This window comes from Watersipora subatra, chromosome 7 (genome assembly GCF_963576615.1).
Source record: "Watersipora subatra chromosome 7, tzWatSuba1.1, whole genome shotgun sequence".
Classification (NCBI taxonomy): domain Eukaryota; kingdom Metazoa; phylum Bryozoa; class Gymnolaemata; order Cheilostomatida; family Watersiporidae; genus Watersipora; species Watersipora subatra.
The window spans coordinates 22,396,904-22,419,849 of NC_088714.1; the positions used below are offsets into that span (position 1 = coordinate 22,396,904).

A 22,946-nucleotide genomic window follows, 5' to 3' on the forward strand; every position below is an offset into this window, starting at 1 on the left:
ATTTTAGTACTAGATTTTATTCTACTAGCTAGTTTCAGGTATAAATAGCTTTACTTTTCACTAGCATAGTCACATTTACGGTTATTTGGCAACCTACAACCTGTGTTGAGTCAGTGAAACCGCATCCTCTTTCCTTCTAAACAACCTACATATCATAAGCAGCTGTGTTAGCTGCTTATGATTTGATTTGTCTCCTATTGCAGGGGGAAGATATAAACATATAATCTTTTCCTTTCATTATTGCTGTTTGTTGTATATAATAACACCTAGTACATTACAGCTACCATTGCAGCTACCATTGCAGTTATCCTATTGCACTGCAGAGCCATTTGACTGCTAATATTGCATTTCTCAACTATCTGTACCCTTTCTTTTTTCCAATATCACTTCGGTCGTGGGCTGTATGACAGGGGAATTTCTATAGTAACTAGCATAGTCACATTTGTGGTTAGTTGGCAACCTACAACCTGTGTTGAGTCAGTGAAACAGTATCCTCTCTCATTGTGAACAACCTACATGTTATTAGCAGCTGTGTTGGCTGCTTGGAATGCCAAATGGCCAATCTGTAGTTTGAGTCCTGCTCTCCTGCTCTTTTGTGGAAGACAACTCCGACAAGTAGCAATGCCCAGTAGTGTATCACTGTAGCGCCCTTCCAACAGCAGGTGGAAAAGATCACAACATATCTAACTAAATACTAACTCACATGAAGGTATGAGTTAGTTGAACCAGAATACAATAATTTAGAAGTACCAATTAAAATCAGACCACTTGTTAAAATATGAGTAGGAAGTTTAGATAAATGGTTAAAGTGTGCTCACTCAATTAGGCTGGCAAAAAATATGAATCTAGCTAAGAAATGTCTGTCTCACTTTTCACTCCCATTTGTTCTAGCCATTTGTAGCCAAGGTTATGTTTAAGCTACAGATGCTTGTTTTAGAGTTAACCTTTGGTAGTATGACAGATGTAGTTGGTGAATATAGTGAGTATTTTATTTTGTTGATTGAACGCCAACCACATAGTTCGTTGGGACACTCAGTTCAGAACTGAGTACATACAGTAAATAATAACTTAATAAGTAACTAACTATATGAAAAGGAGTAATTCAATAAGTAACAGTATAAATAGTGATGCTACAATAAATAACATAGGAAATAATAATATAATAAATAATACAATAAGTAACAATATAATACAGAATTAAATCTTTAAAGCTATGAAACTTATTAGCCATCAGAGTTTTCTGTTCTTGTAACCTAACAAGGTCTGCATAATCTCTGGGTTCCACCCTGCAACCTGAATATGCAGGCATCTTTGAGGTGAAGGTAAACCCTTGCAGTTTGGTTGATATTTGATAGTGCTAAACAAAGGTCCATCCAACTTTTAGACATAAAAACATAACAGAGAATTTATATTCTACATGTTTGCTGTCACTTATAATTAAGGTGCTGTCAATATTAGAACAGCAGATAAGCAAGGGTTTAATTTGCTATGACAACAATACTGCAACCACCTTAAGTTTAGGTTGCACAACTGGGCAGTGTGATGAGGCCGTGAATCTAAATTTATTTTATGCAATGTTGCACTTTATTGTAGCTTCTGTGAAGCAATGAGTCTAACCTATGAACAACAGCCTCGAGTCTAACTCCTGGAAAAGCCTCTAGTAGTGGCAAGAAAAATGTCCAATCTTTAATTTTTGAGTCATCAGTTATCTATATTTGTGGGTGGTCTCCACTGTCATACACCTAGCCTAATAGAAACAAACCCTTAGAGGCATCTTATGATCAGCACCAACCAATGTGTAGGGGTAGGTCTATATGCAATCAGTCAACACACTAAGGCTTTTCTTAAATCATAGAGCACCAACATTGGCAGAGAGAAAAAATTTCCTACCTCAACAAAAATAACCATAGCCATCACCGATGTTTATTAAAATGATTTCTTCAGCTGTAAAAGACATTAATAAAATAAAGTTATATTACATATGAAATTTTTTGAAAGAATATGAAGCATTATACAAAAGTAGCAGCATTTCCCACAATTCTCGCTGATAGAATTATATTAATATTAAAAATTTGAAAGCCTTAATATAGTCAAGCACCAACCTCTACAGCTCTCTTAAACTAGCAGTAAATTATAAAGCATAATAGTGATGATAATAGACATCTATTCAGCACTTTGTGAGAGCTCATTGCTAGGTTTATGAGCCTTTCTTTTCATAGCGAAGGCAATTACAATCATGAGAACACTTCCTGATATGGTACATGCGGCTATGTAGTAGTAGACATTTCTCCAGTGTAGCGTATACTCATATATGCCACCTAAAATATCATATATAAATACAAATATATAAATATTATATTAATATATACATCTCAGACAAGGAAGCACAGTTGCACATGGGCATCGAATGCATGACCATCGACATGGGTGAGAATCTTTCAGGTCTCAGCAAAACAAAGCATACTGTTGACTAGCTACACACAGTTATGGCATGTATCATTCCACGTACATATTTCTTCACGGTTCACTTATGGTGTCCTTACATCACAAGGGTCACTTATGGTGTCCTTTCATCACAAGGGTTACTTATGGTGTCCTTACATCGCAAGCGAATATCCGTCACTAATCATAGCCAAGCTTTTATTTATTGTACTTTTGAGTATGCGGTTGCTTTACTAAAGTTAACTGTACATTGACGGTTACTAACCCAGGTGACAAGGTTAATAAGACTGCATCAATCTGCAAGGTGCAGAAAGGGCTGCTACAGACAGTATATCACAGCTGTTGGTGATACAAATGCAGCCATAGTAAAAATAGCACATGATCAGACCCTATGTTACACCAGTGCAGTGAACACACTGTAACCAAGCTGAAGCTCCAGAGGTGACCATAACTCTACTGAGGCACCCTAATTTTACATTGATAATCAACATGGTTTAGGACATTTCATATTTTTGCAAGCTGTTGGGTGTATGAGGTTAATTTTACTGCCTCTCCAAACTAAAGTTTCTGAGGTCAGATCAGTTTTCTCGATTGCTCCGATTTTATACACACGTACTCTTAGAATATTGGCATTTAAAACAAGCAAGTTAAAACATGATTATATACTGGTATATAAATTAGCTGGGCCTACATGTTATATATATTTTATACATTCAATATGTATATTGTATATTTTATATATTATATATATTATATATTATATACAATTTATATATTATACTAGCTGTGCTACCCAGCGTTGCCCGAGTAATAAAAACGTATTTGGACAGAAAATTGATTTGTATTTAACATATAACAACTTTTGCTATTCTAACTTTCAAAATGCATATCATAAAAAAATTGTTTTGTGTAGTTGAAATAAATTAAGAGAAAAAATAAAAAAAACTGTAAAGATTTTCAAACTTTGTCAAACAACTGTAACTTTCAAACTTCATATCATGAGGAAAATGTTTTCGGCAGGTCAAATAAATTAAAAAAATAAGACAAGTATAAAAAGCTTTAGATAAAAATGTGAAATAATTAGCCAGTAATAGCTAAATTAGGTTTGTTTTCTATGATCACAATAAAAGATGATTCAGTAATGATAAAATTAGTACGAACTGAGCAAACTAAATCAAAATCCATCCTGAATATGTTGAATAAATAATAACAATTACTTAGTCAGTTACTAAGGTTAAAATTAGTTACTGTTCCACCAGAAGCTATCCATCAAAACTTTGAGACGATACTGGTACCTCTTGATACTGGCACAAATGTAAAAATGAGATATCGTATTGTTTTGTTTGACCGACCAGAGAATGTTGAGGCTCTTTTTACGGAAATAATACAATTACCTGCACGAAAAGAATTGGCCTTGACCGCGACATAGCAACTGAACCTTTTAGCTTCTTGACGCTAAAAGGTTCAATTTAAGTTTAACCAATTTGAAGTTTTTAACTTTTACGTGCTTTCACAGCATGCTGTAAAATACTACCTGAGGCAAACGTAGATATAATGTTGGATAATCCCATGTAAACGAAATTCATAGCCATCGCACTTTCCATATAGTCGATACCAAAGAGCTCTCTGGCTATGACTGGCATCAAACTAAACACTGATGTACCAGTTGAACCCATTCCTATCACTGCAGCCACCATTCCTAAAAGAGAAGACAACTTTTAAAACGACTCTGAAGTCAATCTATTGAAAGTTTTGTCAATAAGCAAGAAGAATGGAAAAAAATATCTGCTGAAATTTACCTGCTGTATTGTTGAGCAAGCCACACAGTAATGCCATAAGTCCAGTGAAAGCCATACATAGCCCAACATGAACAGCAACAGGTAAAATCTTTCTATCGGCTAACCATCCATGAAAGATTCTCATCGGTATCTCCATAACTCCACAGAGTGATAGCACTATGCTAACAAACTCCTTACTGATACCTAAAATGAAACATTGTCTCACATGAACTAATCTTCTAACCAGATAATCATATTCTGGTCTTTTGAGTGTTTCAAACCCGGTTTAACTCCTCGATTTTAATTTTTTAAGCACTAGTATATTCCCCAACTGCTGCAAGTTGCAGACAATTCTTTGAAATCTGAACATTCGCAGTGCTACTTTACAGAGATTTTGCCCTGACTAGCTATTCTCAGTTGCTCAGGAAAACATATTTCAAAAAGAGAAACTGATTCTCTATCAACTTGAGTATTTTATTGAGCAGTAAAATGTCATTTACCTCCAATTCAAGGCTGCCAATGAGTTGTTACAAGCTAGTAGTTTGCTAGTAGACATCTGGCATAGTAGGTTTCAAAGTTCGTTATTTTACACCAACAGTCTTAGATCCCAACCACATAAGCTCCATATACTCAACCCACATGTTTTTTGCAGAGCTAGACTATAAGTAGGTCATAAGTATATTTACTGAAAAAGCATCTATATATATATATTTCTCAAAGTATGTCTGTTTTCTGTTTTTGGTATGTCAAGCTATAGCTACTAAAATTTTGATTTAAAATTCTGCATTATGCTGGACTTGAACTTATGACAAATGTATCATCAAGTTTTTTATTGGATGCATTACCACTGAGCTACAATGGCTAGTGATCAATTAAATTTTCACAAACCGCATACAGTCATACACCATGTGCGTGCTAATTATTTTAGCCTTGTGTCCACGAGTTAAGTTGCTTCTGTTCAAAAATATTTTTTAAAGCCTAAGTATATGCAATGCGATGCTTATTCGTCTTTTTTTGCTAGGGTTAATTTATTTGGCCTCATTATATGGAAAATAATTTATTTCAAACTTAAAATTTGCCGATTTGTGTACTGATTATATACATTGGAACCTCCGCTCTTGAGTGCTTCGGTTCTTGACCAACTCGTTTATCAACCAAAGACTTTGAGATTTGTTCGTCTCGAATCTCAAACACAAATTTGAGAGCATGTGCATTAAAATTGGAACAGCTTCAGAAACAGCATGAAAACATGCATTAACAAACGGAAAAGCGATTTACGCTTCATAAATTCTTTACAAAAAGAGAGGAACTATCTAGGATGAAGAGATTTACCAAATAAATTTGCTAGAGAGGTAACCCCTCCAGTCGAGTTACTCTAAATGGTTTTGGGGGAGGATTCTCCTTCAAAGATGTGAAGTAAATGTGTCATTGATGTTTATATTTTCATTTTCCTATGATTTTTGATGTAACTGATCTGTTGCATTTTTGTTGTTGTTTCATTATCAATTTCTGCAATTTTTGTCATGGTATCTTAACCTTTAATGTTTTTGATGTTTGAAGAGCAAAACATACGGAATGTTTACTTTTGTTTTTTTTCCATCATCATAATTAGAAAACCTTTTATTAAAATTAAACACGATCTATATCTGCCTGTTTTTATTTATAGAATGCAGTATCCAGTACAGTTTATAATGTAAAATGTAAAATACTTTACCGAAGTCGTTTTCTCGCCTTGGAATGGATTAAAATTTACTTACATTCATTGTAATGGGAAAAAATTGTTTCGGATCTCGAACAACTCGGTTTTTGAACCGAGGTTCCACTGTACGTTATTAAAAGATATACCTCGCTAAAAGTTATGAAATTTTAAATTTATAGTGGTTTGAAAACTTTTACAATTGATTTATTTATTTTTAATTTAGTTGTCCCTTACAAAACTTTTTCCTCGTGATGTGAAATTTGAAAGTTACAGTTGTTTGACAAAGTTTGAAAACTTTTACAGTTGTTTTTATTTTCCCTTTTAATTTATTTCAACTAAACTAAAGACTTTTCTATTACCCGGGCAACGCTGGGTAGCACAGCTAGTTAGCTATAAATGAAACCTGTACTCTCTTACCTATCTGTTTGCCCAATGGAGGAATGCTCTGTAAAACAACACTGACTCCAGAAGAATACGCTAGAATGGAAAATCCCAATATTAAGCACCAAGGGTTATAAACAATCTTCCATTTAAATGACTTTTTCTTCTTTTTGTTATCTTGGGATGGAATTTCCGGTGTAATAGGTGCAGCAATTATTCTGGAACCTTCTAGATGTTGCCCACTTATGGCGAGTATCTGAAGAGAAGAAAGGTGATGATTCTCTTGTTTTCTTACGCCCTGATGCAAGCTGAGACTGTCAATCTTATCAGGAGTTGAAAGGAACGTGTTTTTAGCATTATGTATGTCATTCTCCTGCAGGCGTTTAGCTCCAAGAGACTGGCTTCTTTTTCGAAACTCATTCTGAATAATAAAATAAATATTATAGTTGAAAATAGCCATCTCTTTGCTGAATTAACTATGAAGGTTGTTTACAAGCCTAGCAAAATGTGGAGGTTCACATCACATGATCTTGCATTCTGTCACATTTTTCTCTATTGTGCAGTGCTATATTATTTAATAAGATTTTATGTCATATAATACTACATGTTTGCTACATTATATCACTCATATTGTATGATAGTACAACATATTACTACATTTTATGTTTTGTATTATCCTGCGAAATACTACAGCATTAAGTAGTGCATCGTGTTCTGATGTAAAAACAGAACTTTTGTTATATTTTAGCCTATAGAGTGTTTTATATCATATATGTCCTACTCTAGTTTGTTTCATACTGTAACATGTTATACTAAACAATTTTAGGTTGTATTTCAAGTTAGAGTATGATAATTGCTAGTATTGAATGATATTGCAAGGTATTACATTGGGTTATGATATTTATACTATATAATTTACAGTATAGTAAAAAAAATTATGTTATATTGAAAAGGAAGTCTTGAAGTCTTCGCGATGCATCACGCTGGCCTGACTGGTTTGGCGGCCAGTTTTTGGGCCGGCCCTGCCGCTTTTAAGGCAGGCATCTGGGCTGGTCTATTGGTCATGCTTCAATAAGGGGAGGCTAAATGGGTCCATCTCTTTTGTCTGTAACTGTAAGTTATTCGTTCACAGGTTAGTGTAGAAGCATCTCTTTGGTGTAGTTCTGAAGCTAGTCTGCGGCTGGATCCATGTAAAGACTGATAGCAATTACGGGTGGTCAGAAGGGCGTTTTCGCGCCACGACCTTTCTTTGTCTAGCCCTTCAGGAATAGATCCACCCGTTGGTCCTTTTCGTGGTCCTTGAGTCATCTTGCCTGTGTGCCGGGAAACAAGGACCTTTGTTCAACAAGCCGCAGGTGCTACTGTTGCAGCCCTCTGCCATTTCCTCGAGTCAGAGTCCTTACAGGCATGCCCTCTTTTTTGCTGCAACTCCATCCAGCAGAGAGTAGATCTTGGCTAGGTCACTTTCCTGGTGGAGCTATATCGCTCCTGCAGCTTTTCGACTCTGTGTCAGCTGCTGTATCATTAGTGTGAGCTGGCTGCTAGCACCGTTTTTTGCCACTTGTATCTGGGTAGATCGCTCATCATCCCCTACTCTGCCAGTGAACTGGCAATTTTCTATTTTTATTTGTAGGAAGTCATTGCCAACCCTTGCGGCATTCGCCAGGGCAAGGTTGGGCACGGCCAATGCGTGTAATTGGAGAAAGGGGTTATTTAGCAAGTTACAGAAAGCCTCCATCGGCATGCTAAGAAAGTGTGGATCATTCGGATCTCTGCAAGCAATATCTACCAGCCACTCCACTTCCATTGCGTGCTTATGCATTGCTACCTTGTTCTTCCACCCTAGCCCAAAGCCGCTAAGTCGACTCTGAGCCTTTTGAGGAGACAGTTTAAACCAGGCCTGCAACGTGTCAAAGACAGCTGCTACTGACCTGGCTCATCTGTAGGTCCTTGGTTTGTTTTTTTTAAAGCTTCTCTCAAGTGCAGCAGGGTAGCCTCCTCCGTCCAGAGGTTTGTGTCTTAAACCTCCTGGAACTGGTGAACAAAGTCCTCGACATTTTCAGTTTCAATACGCAAGGGTGCTTTAAGCTGGTGAGCTAATATCTGAGGCCAAGACATCAGCATCATCAGCTTCAGAGCTTTGACCAACTTATCCCTGCCCAGGTCCACATTCTTGGCACATATCTCAGCCACATTGCAGAAGATTCTTTCAAGTGCTGAGCTGCTGTTTTTAAGGCAGAAAGTGCTTACGCCGCACCCCCAAGTTACGTGCTGCCATTTTGCTTGTATTTCCAAGTTTGTGCTGCCGCTTTTTCTGGCCAGACCTACTGAGCTTGCCCTGAGTTTCTTTCCAGCTGCCACTTTTATGTGCCATTTTTTCAGGTCATAAACATTGTTTCAGGTAGTCAAATATATATGTATGTATTTGTATAGGCAATATACAATGAAGCACATACTGTATATAAAAGAGTGAAAAGATGCTCTGTATCCTGCTTGTACAACCGCTATTTATATATGAACAAAGGTGAAGAAAGCTTCGCCCTTTTTCATTGCAGGTCGGCCAGTCTCTTTGTTATCTGGTAGCTTGACTAATCAGAGAGTCTGCCTAGTTGTAGGGGCAGCTGACTCTCTCAACAATATTATATATTGTATCGTATGGTATCATATGGTATCATATAGTATCATATGTTATCATATGATATCATATACTATATTGTTGAGGGAGTCAGCTGGACCTGCATCCAGGCTGGCTCCCTGTTCAGCCAAGCTACCAAGTCAAGTCATATAATGCCGTATGACTTGAAAAAGTATAACTTGTTGTCAAGTTTATATCAAATCGAATTATTTTAAGTTACATTATAATATAGTTTTGTACTATATTGAATTACATTTGTTGCATTGTAGAAGACTATATTATTTAATTAAATGCAACTATCTAAAAAGTTTTGTTATACAAAATGCCTGCAAAGAGTACTTCATCCAGTAGAGCACTACATGAAAACTTTCCAAGTGCACTAAAATATATTAACTACGCCTTTCTAACTGTAAACACTAACAAACATAGAAAACAATAAAATGTTTTTGGTAAAGGGTGCAGTCGATGTAGTTATACTGATAGGTACTTTACCTGATCCACAGAATGACTGTTGGAATTATCTTCCTCTTCTGAAACTTCAACGCCTGATTCGCTACTTGATTTCACCCATCTAGAGTAATAGCTTAAGGGACGAAGGAGGGCTGCGAGCACCATGGTTTGTATACAGAATCCAGCTGCAACACAAGCAACTCCCAATATCGTTCTTAGAACATTGAGAAGTCAGCATTTGTGACTTTCACCTAATATTCTATGCCATAGAACTTTGGAAATAATTCTGTGTTTAGTTTTTCAAGGGACCTTACACATATAAAACTTTAGCTCTAGCATGCTTCCTCTGTTTTATAACCATTTATGTTTTCCATAATATGTATACCAAATTCTCTCTTCAATTTATCTGATTGTAAAAACATAAACTTACAAGTTTATTTTTACATTGAAAGAGGCTATTAATATAGTAAAATTCATTTTTGTGTGCCTGACATCCTAGATGACTAACAAGCACAGATGCATTGTTATTAGAAAAACACTCAACACGTAGTTTTTATAATAAATACTATCATTTGTTTTATAATATTCTGATGCAAAGAGGGTTGTATTAAAATACTAGATTCTTAACTCAGGCACAGATAACACTGAGCATTTGGGTGATAATAATGATGTGAGGTTAAAGGTCATGTTGAAAGTAAAAGTAGCGGCACGCTGACACAGAATGACATGTCGACTGTTCGGTGTCAGCTGTTCAAGCATAGTTCAGGTTACGATTTTAAATTTGAGTGAATATATGAAGTTAACTTCTTTCCAACTCTCCCATTTTCCTAGCTACAGGTAAACCAAAAAACAAGCTTAGTTGAAGGAACTTCCACTGTAGTGTACGGCAGGTGATTATAGCACCCCAGAGTAACTTATGATTACTATGAGTTACTATCTCCTTAGAGACTAGCATTATATAAATTAGAACCAGTTTTATTACATTTGCACAAAGTTTTAAGAGCTTCCACTTTTATTGCTTTCAGATATCAAGTCTTTTAGATTGAAAGGCTTTTTCACTCAACCTTCTTCCAACTCATCCAGCTATTTGTGACCCATTTTCCAATAGTGATGTAAATTCCCCAACCCCTTTCTCCCATGACTGCATTTCATAATACAGTACACACCTACAACTTGTTTGTTACTTTTTCAACTACCAGGATCAATCTTTGAACTTGACAAGATTGAGGAAGTCTATAAATATAATCGATAAAATTTGTACGATTTGAAGCAAGACAAGCACAGCTTAATGGATCTGACAAAAACTCGCTAAGCCAAATTCCATAACACTTTAAAATAAACTAACTTTATCTGCTGATTGCACCTTGAGATAAGAAACAATTACTCCTGTAATACATTCAACGAGACAATCAGTTTACTAAAAACACATGCTGTAGTTAAACAACAATGATTTGACACATTAGTAGTGGTAAAATAGCCTTTAGCACATCCATTCTACAAACAATGACATGGGAGTTCAAAAACTGATGTTCAGCTATTTAATCAACAACCTTTTTTCTAACAGTTATAGCAGTCTGAAGTTGAAATACCATTACTCACTGTACTTACTGTAGAGCGTTAAGGCACCAGAGAATGAATAGTTATCAAAAAGCTTTCGAAGACTTATGGCTGTGGCTAGAACTCCAAAGCCAGAGCATGCTGTTGTTAGCCCAAGTGATAAACCTTTTCTTTTATCAAAATAAGGAGCAGAGGCTGTGTATACTACGAGCAGTATCATACCATTTCCAATACCTGTAACAAAGTACAATTCATCTAGACTTTAGGGCTGTCAGATGCAAAAGTTTTACATCTTCCAGTCACAGAATAAAAAGATGCTGTCAGATGTAAAAGCACTGTCAGATGCAAAATCAAAATTAAAAGCAGAAATGAAAACCATTTAAATATATAATCTCATCTTGTTTATATGGAGAGTAAAATAATATATTTTAAACATTATATTTCAAACCACTTATTTGATTTGAACGACTAACTGCTTCCTTTTTTATTGTTTTTGCATGACATTATTTGGAAAACAATTTTGTTTGAAATGAAACCTTTGCCAAATTAATGAAATATGTACAATTATTTAATTTAACACTTTTAATTCCATCAGCACATTTACTAGGCATTGTCTGGCACCCTCGCGGTCTGATTCGCTACGGCAGCATATTTATATAATAGTATAAATGCTCCTACTTTATGGCCTATTTTTCAATTGCCCAATGATTTTTTTATACAGGTAATATATGTGAAAAACTAAAAGTTAAAAGTGTATTTTTATATATAAATAGAAAGTGTTTTTACCAAAACTTAGTGGCCATTTCCCTTTGTAACAACAGCGTTGATAAAGTGCATAGATACATGTATAATTATCACAAATAGTCTAAGATTGGCCTATGATGGCATCCACATAAGCTCACATGCATGGATAACTCCATGAATTGTTCATGTTCTCAAGTTATACAGTAGAAAAGTACGTAGCTATAAAAAGCACTCACCAAATATAACTCCCCATGTAAGGTACATATACTCCATAGAAGGTGAGTAAGCAAAGGTTATGAGGCCGATTGTCATTATGCCCACTCCTAGCATACCAACAAACCTCGCAGATGTTTTGGCTAACAGCAAACCAATAATTGGTGCTGTAAATAGAGATGATATTATTAGGAAACTGCTGTTAATGTTGCCAGCATTGATTAACAAATATCTAACTTCTAACATGGCTTTTTAGCTGATAAGCCAGTTCAAAGCATTTTACACCTGTTGGCAGCAATGATCAAGCCATTACATCCTAGAGCATGAATTCCTTTCTATTTTTATCCTTTACCAATCTTTCAAAAGATGCCAAAACTTAGTAATTTTTCAGTTAATATTTTATAAAAATTTTAATATTTCCAATTATAATATTTTGGCATAGACTTTGAAATAAAAATAAAACAAAGCAAATAAGGATTTTTGCATGAATTTAAATAAAGTGATACAGAAACTTTCATTTTGTTAGCATTAAAAATATGAAGTGACAATTTAATAATTTGAAATTATTTCTGGTATATTTCAAGATACCATTAAAGTTGAAGGTATGTCTGTTCTTAGTATATGTTGTTTATGGTTACAATGTAGTCTCAGTTTGATGAAACAACTATAATCTTAGGTTTTTAAAGATATAAAGTATATTATAAGAGCACAAGCATTGACATGGGGAGTTGTCTACTACTAGCGCATCACTTTTGTTACTACTATAAATCTTTTCCATATTACATGAGCAGGGTTAAATCTTACTTATGCTATAATAGAAGTTGCACCTTGTTTAATATTAATACGGTAATATATTTGTTCACAAAATACATTTATTTTAATACAATTTTTTATACCAACTCCAGTTTTTTGTAATGACCATAATTTTCTTAATTTTGTAAACTTTTTATTTTGAGCTATGCAGTGAATGCACTTCTGTTGCTTAGTAAACTTCATATCGTATATATCTTGCGTATACTTTTCATGTTAATGTTCAAGCTACCATTCCAGCCCATAGATATTAAATAACTTATACACAGCCAAAGGTAAATGAAAATAAACACCATTTACTGCCTGAAAACAGAAGACTCTAAAGGCATAAAAAATGTGGCTGAATCATTGGATTCTTTGTTTTTTTAGCAACTAAAATAAAGTATGTCTGTAAATGATGACTGCTGTTGTTATTCAGTCATAACATAAAGTATTTCATATCCAAAAACCTTGACACGCATGATACGTGTATGTTTACTAGCTTATGTTGATAATACTATGAGTTTATACATAAAGTCAGTAAGCCTATAAATAATGTCAGTGCTTAAGTACATGCAGTTTTAAACTGAAAACTAGGCCAAAAAAATATTTGCTTCATCCCACCCAACATGTCAGCTTATACTGACCCGTAACAGAAGGAATAAGACTTCAAGCAGCTGTCTTAATTTCCTTTGATGCAAATATTGCAAATATTGCAAATGTTTATATAACAAAATGACATTGCAGCTTACTAGTCTTACATGTATATATAACAAAAAGTGCAGACACCGTAAACTTGACAGGTGAAGCAGGTGATTTACTAACCTGACAGACGGTTGACTAGTTTGCTAAGACTAAATATCCAAAGAACAGAAGTGGCTGATTTTTCTGGATACAGTTCCATCACTTCCACTAAAATGATCCCTCGGTTTTTCTCATTTCCAGCGATCCAGAAAAAGAGTCCTCCACAAGCTATGTGTAACACTTAGCATGTTAGCATCAGATCGTAAGCTGAATGCTTACCAGATTAACTGCACTCTTAAAACGATGCAGTTCTATGTGAGATGGTAGAAAGGCTAAAGTACACTAGAGACCAAGTCTGTTCTTTGCTTGACACAGCGACTGACAATGAGGGTAAATGCTACAGTCATGTTATGAGTTGTTGATAATTATACTAGCAGCTTTATTATGACTAGTTTGATGATCGGCAGCGAATATGACTAGCGATGTTTATGTTTCTGTCCGTTACATGATGTGCAAGTTAATTAGAGGAAAATTACAGTTTTGACAGCAATAGAGTTTGATCTCCGTTTTATTACAATAAAGAGTTCTAGTAAAACAGTAGTGTTGGTTGACAGCAGCAACAAATAGAATTAGTAGGCATAGTAAAAATTAATTAATTAGATGTGTTTCTCATACCATCTATATATTTAAATCTCAAAGTCTGTATGTCTGTCATTTGTCTGCATTCCGGCTATAGATCCTAAAATCTTAGAACAAATAATTCACACCAACGAAGATTTGATCTCTGATCCATCCATTCACAAGTCCAGCACCATACTATGTAGGCCACAAAGATTGACCAACTATCTAAGCCATATATATCGGTATATTGGAGCAAATACCCAACGGCTTTGGGTACAACGTCAGGTCCCAGCATAATTTCACGAGAAGCTGTTGGGTCACACTATTAAGCGTACTCAAATTTTCCATTGGCACTGTGCCAGGCTAATAGCGAGCAACCTCATTACTTCTCATTGTTTATAAGGCAAAACCCTTTTCTAATGATATGTAGTTTGAAAGTTAGAATGGCAAATGTTATTATATGTTAAATACAAATCAATTTTCGGTCCAAAGACTTTTATATTACCCGGTCAACGTCGGGCAGCACATCTAGTTTATAGTTTCCACAAGTTTCCAATTGCGCATTTAGCCACCAAGCTACCCAGTTCTTACGGTTCCATTGCTCATATCATACACCGTGTACCTTTTTTCGATTGCCCACGCTAAATGACGTATTAATTAAAACTCTACGAACTCTATGAGATACGATGCTTTTTCAACCTCGCCATACTAGAGCTAATTTGTTTTCCGCAAAATTATATCAACAATAATTTCCCTCAAAATTGAAACTTGGCAATTGTATCTCAGTTCAGGGTCGTCAGTTAGGGTCAAAACAGGTTAGAAAACCGATGATGGGTAAAATTTTGGTTAAAAGTTTACTAAAATGCATTCTAAAACATCCTTTAAGTATGTTTTAGTAAGCTAAATTCATTTAAGTTAGATTCAGCGTTTATGTTACACATCTGTCTGGAAGGTAAGAACTCTGCATGTAGTACTTTGTAATGTTACCTTTTCTTGCAGATCATAACCACAAAATGCACTAAAGTTATTGTAGGTAACTGTAGCTACTAAGATTAACATATTGTTGTATTACTATTTTTAATGATGATAGTTTTGATGATTTTCACTAGGCAGTGATTGCATTAGATAATTAATATGGGTTTCTTTACCATTCTATGCATCTGTATGATATTTTTACTTTATGAAGCCAACACTGAAAGGAACTAAAATCATATAATTGTATACTAAATAATTTTTTACTGTAATCATAGCAAAACAGACTATATTTAGCCATTATATACTTGCTAATGATTTTACATTTACATTTAACCACTTTTACAGTTTTATTTTACCTCCTAATATATTGCAACAAAACACTTTTTTCATGGTGTGAAATTTAAAAGTTACAGTTGTTTGAAACAGTTTGAAAACCTTCACAGTTTTTTTTTTCTTCTAATGTATTTAAACTGCACAAAAACACTTTTCTTATAATATGAAGTTTAAAAGTTAGAATGGTAAATATTGCATATGTTAAATACAAAATAATGTTCTAGCAAAAGACTTTTTTATTACCCGGGCAATGCTGGGCATTCAGCTTGTCACAAGATAAAATAAGGGTAACTTTTGCAGAAACAAGTGTAATTAAAATCAACCAATGGCGATCCACTTTCAAAAGAACATGTCTCAGTGATGAAGTTTCCAAATTTATCCTCCTGTATTTCTCTAAGGGCCCTTCTCAAGGCTAAATGCTTTATCAAAGACCTGTTCAGCATTATTACTTGCTCTCTCACTCTCTCTCTCCCTCTCTCCTTCTCTCCCTCTCTCTCTCCCTCTCTCTCCCTCTCCCTCTCTCTCCCTCTCTCTCCCTCTCTCTCCCTCTCTCTCCCTCTCTCTCCCTCTCTCTCCCTCTCTCTCCCTCTCTCTCCCTCTCTCTCCCTCTCTCTCCCTCTCTCTCCCTCTCTCTCCCTCTCTATCCCTCTCTCTCCCTCTCTCTCCCTCTCTCTCCCTCTCTCTCACTCTCTCTCTCCTCTCTCTATCCTTCCTTCTCTCTCTCTCTCCTTCCCTCTATCCCTCTCTCTCTCTCTCTCTTCCTCCCTCTCTCTCTCTCTCTCTTTCATATAATGAAAAATGCAGTTTTTGATCTGTAATATAAGCAGAGAATAAAAAGTCGAAACAAATTTATCTTTATAAACACAGCAAATTAAGGCAAATATCAACAACATGCAGTTTATATTGCAAGTACCATAATAAAAATGACATGTACGCAGTTTGGCTGACATTAATACTGGTGGTTCAAAATGCTCTTTATTTCACCTCCAGTGTGCTTCAGCCTTGGAGTTGTCTTTCTGTGAATTGCTTTAGCTTTCTATGAGGGTGCTTTCAGATTTCTTAAGAGTACTGGTATGAGATAAAGTATATCTAAGGTGTTCCATTTCATACTTCTCACGACTGTAGGAGAGCTATGATATTTCATTCATTGATTAGGGTATACAAGAGTACACAATAACCAGTTTGTAGAGGACTCATTGACAAGAGAGTAGAGTTTTGCTGCACCATCACTAGCCTTAGATCATTAAAACAGTTTGATACAAATAGCCTATAACCAGTAAACACTTGTTTTGTTAAAATGGGTTTGGTTTATGCTTAAATACTTTTGTTATATCCGTTATTGGATTGAATGGAATGTGTTTTTACTGAGTCAGTAACATATCACTATAAATAGAATGTAGGGGATAACTCCAAGTTTATAGACTAAGCACTGTAAATGCTCATCACACATCCTGTGCAATAATAGATACATTTTGAGTCTATAACAAAAAGTACTTGTATATATCTGCCACAGCTACTACTTTTTTAATCAAGTAGTAATGTAGACAAATTTTGTATTGAACTTCTTAACTAGCTCAAAAGGTTAACATCTAGAACATTTACTGCAAAATATTTTGAATAAAAGCCATAGTCTGAGTTCTTATTTGAAACTTCAATGGAGTTAATATGAACTGGTATTTTACGGATGATTCTAGATAGCCTCCCAGGCTAGCTTATGAATTATAAGACTTGACAATGAACAACTAATTAATACAAACTACAAACGTCTTAGCCTGACAAACATAAGGTAGAAATAAAGATCCTAATTTCCACTTACCAAATGTGATGACCCATGCCCAGCCTCGGTCAATTGGAAGAGCCATTATCAATGGATGCTAGCACACCTGTATTAATCTGTTATTTAGCCACCTGTCACCTTCTGTCAACAGGAAGTTGCTCTAGTTTACAGATTCCCTCCAAATCTCTACAAGGATAGGATTTATTTTGTAAGAGAAAATTTCTATAGGTCTATCGATCTTGGACAGATAATAGAGCTTCAGCTCATTATCGCTCTGTATTCATTAATTTTTCATAACTTGTACTCAAACAACAACGTGGAATATATTAAAACATAAAAGAAAATGAATATGCTAATAATAGTAAGAATATTATAAACTGCATAAGTAGTATTACAGAAGGATGAGACTAAAGATCTACAAAATAGAAACACTGTAAAGAAACTGGGAAGTGTATGATAAGGTTGTTTCATTTAAAGGGTTAGTGATTTGTTACCTAAATTTTCATCTTCAAAGCTATTAGGCTGTAAACCGATAGACTCATTGAGTGGCTATCCTAAACAGCTTTGTGAGAGTTATATTCACTACTAACACTTTTAATAGTAGGCTACATTGCATCATCCAAATTAGTTTGCAGATGAACCTTTACAATAAAGAATTCAGACCTTTTCTGGAGTTAGGAGTAAAAATAGCCAACAATAATAAGGTTTTAAGATCAGCGATTATTCTGGTAGATTTCACAAGACAGAAAAGCTTGTAAAATTTTTTCATTGCCTCTTCAGGCTCAACTGGGCTAGCAAAATTATACAGTTTTATTTTTAAAGCGTAACTCATCTGCAACACCCAGTTTGGAGCTATCAGTGACATGAAGTTGGAGTATTTTCTGTCTGTTACAAGAAGAGCAGGTAGGTTTGGCTACCATTAACAGTATAAGGCAGCACAAAAGCACTTCAACGTTCTGTTATGCACTAACAGAACTGGGAATTCTCTCAACTTACTAAATCTGTCTCTAGCTACTTGTGTAGTGATAACCTAGAGCCTGGCTAGCTTCCTCCTATGGAGAGAGTTATGTTCTTTTTTCATAGCTTGCTAGTCTCTGCATACATCAAATAGAAATACCCAAGATAGTGTGAAGTATTGTGCCTTGAATATCACTGACAATAGATTAGTTTTAACTTATTCTAGTCCTAGCCTATCAAAGTTCAGTATATCAGCTGATGAGTGATCAATATACTGATTCAACTCTATTTATAGAATGAAAACCAGTTGAATCTGAAGCAATGTTGAAAATGTATAATAAAAGTTGACCTTCTACTCTGTTGGCCATCCTAGATCCTTAATATGAGCGCATACAAAGCAGGTTGAACTGAACAGAACACAACAATTAAGTTAGGTAAGGCAAAAAGACTGTATTAGAATGTTTCTGGTAGACATTGCTCTTTGATCTCTCTATTAAAGTACCAATCTGAGAGAGAACTAAACACGCTCCAACTCCTTCTACTACACCTAATCCTATGAAAGTACAAAGAAGCAAGGTGCATGAATTGAATGTCTGAGATCTCCCACTCACTCTTCCATTCTTATGTTTTATTACAATATGCAAGATAGCAATTAGCAGATGCAATTAAACATTTCCTAACAGTGATACAACTTACACATTGCGCTAGAGGTGTAATTCGAGGCAAGTAGTTGATTCACTTTCTATCCCAGCTGTGAATGAACTAAGCCGCATCATATCTCAATAATAGGCCGAACTCAGTACGCTAGCTGCTCTTTGATTGGATAATAATCATAAAATTTCCAATAATAATGACGTTATTCATTAGCACTTGCCCTACCATTGTGTTTGGGTTTGCATTAGAGCTGTAGGCCATAACATACACAATAGTATTATGCCTGGTCAATACTAGTAACTACAAACTTGTTTTGAGAGTAATTCTATTGTTGCTCTACAAAATCATAATAAATAATGTCATTTGTGTACCTTTTAGCTATCTACTCAGCTTTTCACCACTCCAGCAAACACAAATGTATTGTGTTTCAGGAAAGTCAAGTTTGTTTGCAATAACAGTCTACAGGTTTTGTCTAAGTCAGTAGGTTTTTACACAGGTTTGTTTTTTTTGTTTTATTTACAATAAATCATAACATAACAAAATGATAGAAAAAGCAAGGCGCAGTGAGGGCCTATATGCACAATAGCCTGGCTATTCGAGGCGCAGAGCCTAAGCTAACAGATGAGATTGTTAATAAAAAAACCATGGTTGTTTAAGCAAAAGAAATCAGAACAAATCTATTCTAGAGAGTAGCAAGTACTGCTTCAAAGCAGCCCTAAAACCATCATGACTATCAATTTTACTTAGCCAAATTGGCAAGGAATTCTATGCTGATGACACACGATAGGCAACCAGTCTATGGCCACCAGTAGAGATGGAGGGTGGAAGAGGTAATGAAAATAAGGAATGATGAGTGTTATAATGTGTTGACAAGTTAGTTTGAGATTTAAATTGTGTGAAGGCTAAAAGACATATTCTTAGTTAATATAGTTGTTGGATAGGCAAAATACGAGACCTTTTAAACAAAGGAGTTGATGGAAAATAAGGGTTTTTATGATATATTATTTTAAGCAATCGTTTCTGGATGACCAAAATTTTGTTCAAGTAGCTCATTGGAGCATTACCCACGATTCCAAGCAATAAACTATTTTACTGTTAATTAAAGTATTATATAAAAGCAAAAGAGGTATTTCTCGTAAGATCAAGCGAAGTTTAAGAGATGGTTCGGTAAGTTAGTCTCAGGGGTTTGGTGAACGTCTCTCAAGGGCAACAACAGAAATCACCCTGATTTTCAAGGTCATGTCTTTATAAAAAAATATGCAATTTTTGCGAGTCAATACATTGTATTGATTTTGTGTTTTGCACACAGTGATGTTAATGCACAGTTCACTTTGTGCAACAGTAAAACATATACGTATGTCTTGTAAGTGAATACAACTATATTTTATTTTTCACTAAAGCAGAGCTTAGTGAAAGAGCATATGAAACTGGTGGGGTTCAGGACACTCAACAAGGTTAAGAATGGCTGGTTTAAGTTGATGTGTGAGACACTATAACTTTAGTTAAAGAGCCCTACTACTTTGATTGACTGCTAAACAGGCTATGGCAAAACACAAAGAGAGTGTAACCACTATATTACTAGAGTTTGCTTATAAATATTGTGGTTTTCAGCCTACTAAATAATTGTGTTTGAATTCTACAAAATCGAAAACATTCTGGAATCGGCATAATATAAGTACCTCATAAAATTAGCCTGTAGTCTATCGTTTGTACAAGATAACACAAGCACCAAGGGTAAAACCACAGTTAATATAGATAATTCTTATATCACTTGCGAACCTTAACAAGCTTGATATATTGCGATGTCATCATTCTTCTCATCAGCATGTACAAATCTTTTAAATTCACTCTGATGATTGTCAATATCCTTAAGAACATGAAACTGTCAATTTCACACCTGCCAGTCAATGTCGTTCTTTGAATGTTAAAAGTTTAAGTGCTAGATTTGAGTTTACTAACTAATTGAGAGTTTAAATAGTTTTACTTTTTACTAGCACAGTCACGTGTGTGGTTAGTTGAGAACAAACAACTCGTGTTCTGTCTGTACAGCAGTATTCTTTCTCATTTCAAACAACCTACTTATTATTGTTGACTTAAGGAATTACAAGCGCAATTAACTCATATGAAAGTACAAAAATTTTGGTTTTAATTGAGAATTATCATTGCAAAATGCTACTAAAACCACAAAATATCAATAGAAGTACTAATCAAAATGGTCTCAACTTATAAAATATTAACGTAGAGACCTCCTACTGGTAACCAACAATTTATTTTGTATAACAATTGCTAAGCCTTATGTTTAACTTTCTACGCTGTCAACTCTACATACATCAGACTCTACGTTGCTATGCTCTCTGAGCTCACAGTTAGTAAACAAGATTGACACACTATCATGAGCAGTTGTGAACTTACCATCGGAAATGTAAGTTGTGAACCTACTATGGGAACTGTAAGTTGTGAACTTACCATGGGAACTGTAAGTTGTGAACTTACCATGGGAACTTACCTGTAAGTTTAAATAAATAGTTAAAATGTGCCCCCTCGTTTAGACTTGCTGCAAAGTAGGAACTTTTGTATTGCGTGTTTTTGTTCACATTGCACATATAAATAAAATATTATGCTTATGACAATTTGTTGTAGCCTTTTGCATACCTTTATTTATAATTACACTTTTTTGGAAGGTTTTGTCTAAGCTACAGGTGCTCAAAGCATATTTGAATTAATCTATGGCAGTAGTTGATGAATACAGAGATTATTTATAGTATTGGCTGAAAGCCAACCATTTGGTTTGTTTGGAACATTCAGTACAGAGCAGGATACATAATACTTTGTAAGCCAGCTGAACAACAATTGAACAGCTGATGAAATCCGCATTTTTAGGAATATGATAAACAACAAATATCTGGTTAGGCAACTTCTTTAAAAATACCGCAGTTAAGGGAAAATAAGATTTAATCACGCAGAGTCATTCATGGTTAACTTCTCATAAATTTGTTCACTTGTTAGTATATACATTGTAATTCAGTTTTGTTCTATGCTGATTTGTGATGAGTGGTTTGGGTATGTTTGATTTTAATGAATGCGAATCGCTACAGAATAGCAAATAGTAACAAAATTGTTTTACTACACACATTAATTTTGATATAAATGCTAGCTTGAAAGATTTAAGGTGCTTTAACAGAGAGATGGATAGCCATTTTGAAAAGTATAGGTTTACAACGTGCAACTCGCAAAGTGACATTTGGTCTTATACAATTAAAAGTTTACAATTAGTTACTGTGAGTGCATCTGAGAGTCAGCACAAGCTATTTACAATGTTTTCTCATCAAATATCCTTTGTGAACTTAATAATTTTAATAGCTTTTATACAACTATTTGTTATCTAGACTAGAGAAATACTCATCTCTCTCATGTAAACAAAAGCAGCTGAAATCTCAAGGTTATCTTTACGAAATAATACCGTACACATACCCCAGTCTAAGATGGTTCTTGCAGCTTAACTATTTGAAAGATCAAACAAAGAGTTTAGCAAATTGACCAAAGTATAGCTCCATTAAGAATCGTGAAAGATATTATTAATGGATGGGTCTAATTTTTGTACTGGTTTTCAGGTTTATTGGTCTTAAACACTGCTGACTCGACTCCTAACTGATGACTGTTGAGTGAAAATAAATTGAAACTTGAAGTCCTTCATCGAATACTATTTTTTATAATGTACAGCGACTTTAAACCAGCTAAGTGTATAGTTCACTACTACATAAGTCTGCTGCAAACTAGTTTCTAGTCTGAAACTTATAAAATTTCTTACTAGTAACTACTAATCTAAATTAAGTACTATTCTTAAGGTTTGTTAGTCTCAAGCTCTGCTGACTCTTAACTGGTGATAATGGAGTAAAGATAACTTGAATCATACAAGTTATTAATTATAGAAAAAGTTGTACAACTGTTTTTCATAAAATACAGTCACTTTCAGCTAGTCAGGACTAAATAGTTCACAGCTATTAAGCGCTGCAAGCTATTTTTAGCCTGAAACTTATTATATCTATTAATATCAAATCTAATGATGACCTTAGTTTAGTTTTCAGGAATCAGCACTAACATACTGTAGTATTTTAGTGCTCAAAGCAGTTCTCCCTAACTTTATACTGTATAAGCTGGGCTCTTAAATAACAAGCCTTAAAGGTTGACTTGCAACAA

The 22,946-nt window shown here is 34.9% G+C and overlaps 1 protein-coding gene across 1 annotated transcript; it reads right to left on the reverse strand.

The window, feature by feature from the left end:
* Positions 1 to 1,922: 1,922 nt before the first annotated feature.
* Positions 1,923 to 18,836, reverse strand: LOC137400185 (monocarboxylate transporter 12-B-like). The gene is made up of 10 exons (XM_068086505.1): positions 18,792 to 18,836; positions 17,178 to 17,324; positions 13,514 to 13,660; positions 11,923 to 12,066; positions 10,994 to 11,176; positions 9,428 to 9,570; positions 6,337 to 6,721; positions 4,242 to 4,424; positions 3,977 to 4,141; positions 1,923 to 2,318 (listed from the first exon to the last, which is right to left on the reverse strand). The coding sequence occupies exons 2-10, from the start codon at positions 17,221 to 17,223 to the stop codon at positions 2,164 to 2,166; spliced, it is 1,551 nt and encodes a 516-aa protein (XP_067942606.1). The 5' UTR covers positions 17,224 to 17,324; positions 18,792 to 18,836; the 3' UTR covers positions 1,923 to 2,163.
* Between the last annotated feature and the right edge of the window lie 4,110 nt (positions 18,837 to 22,946).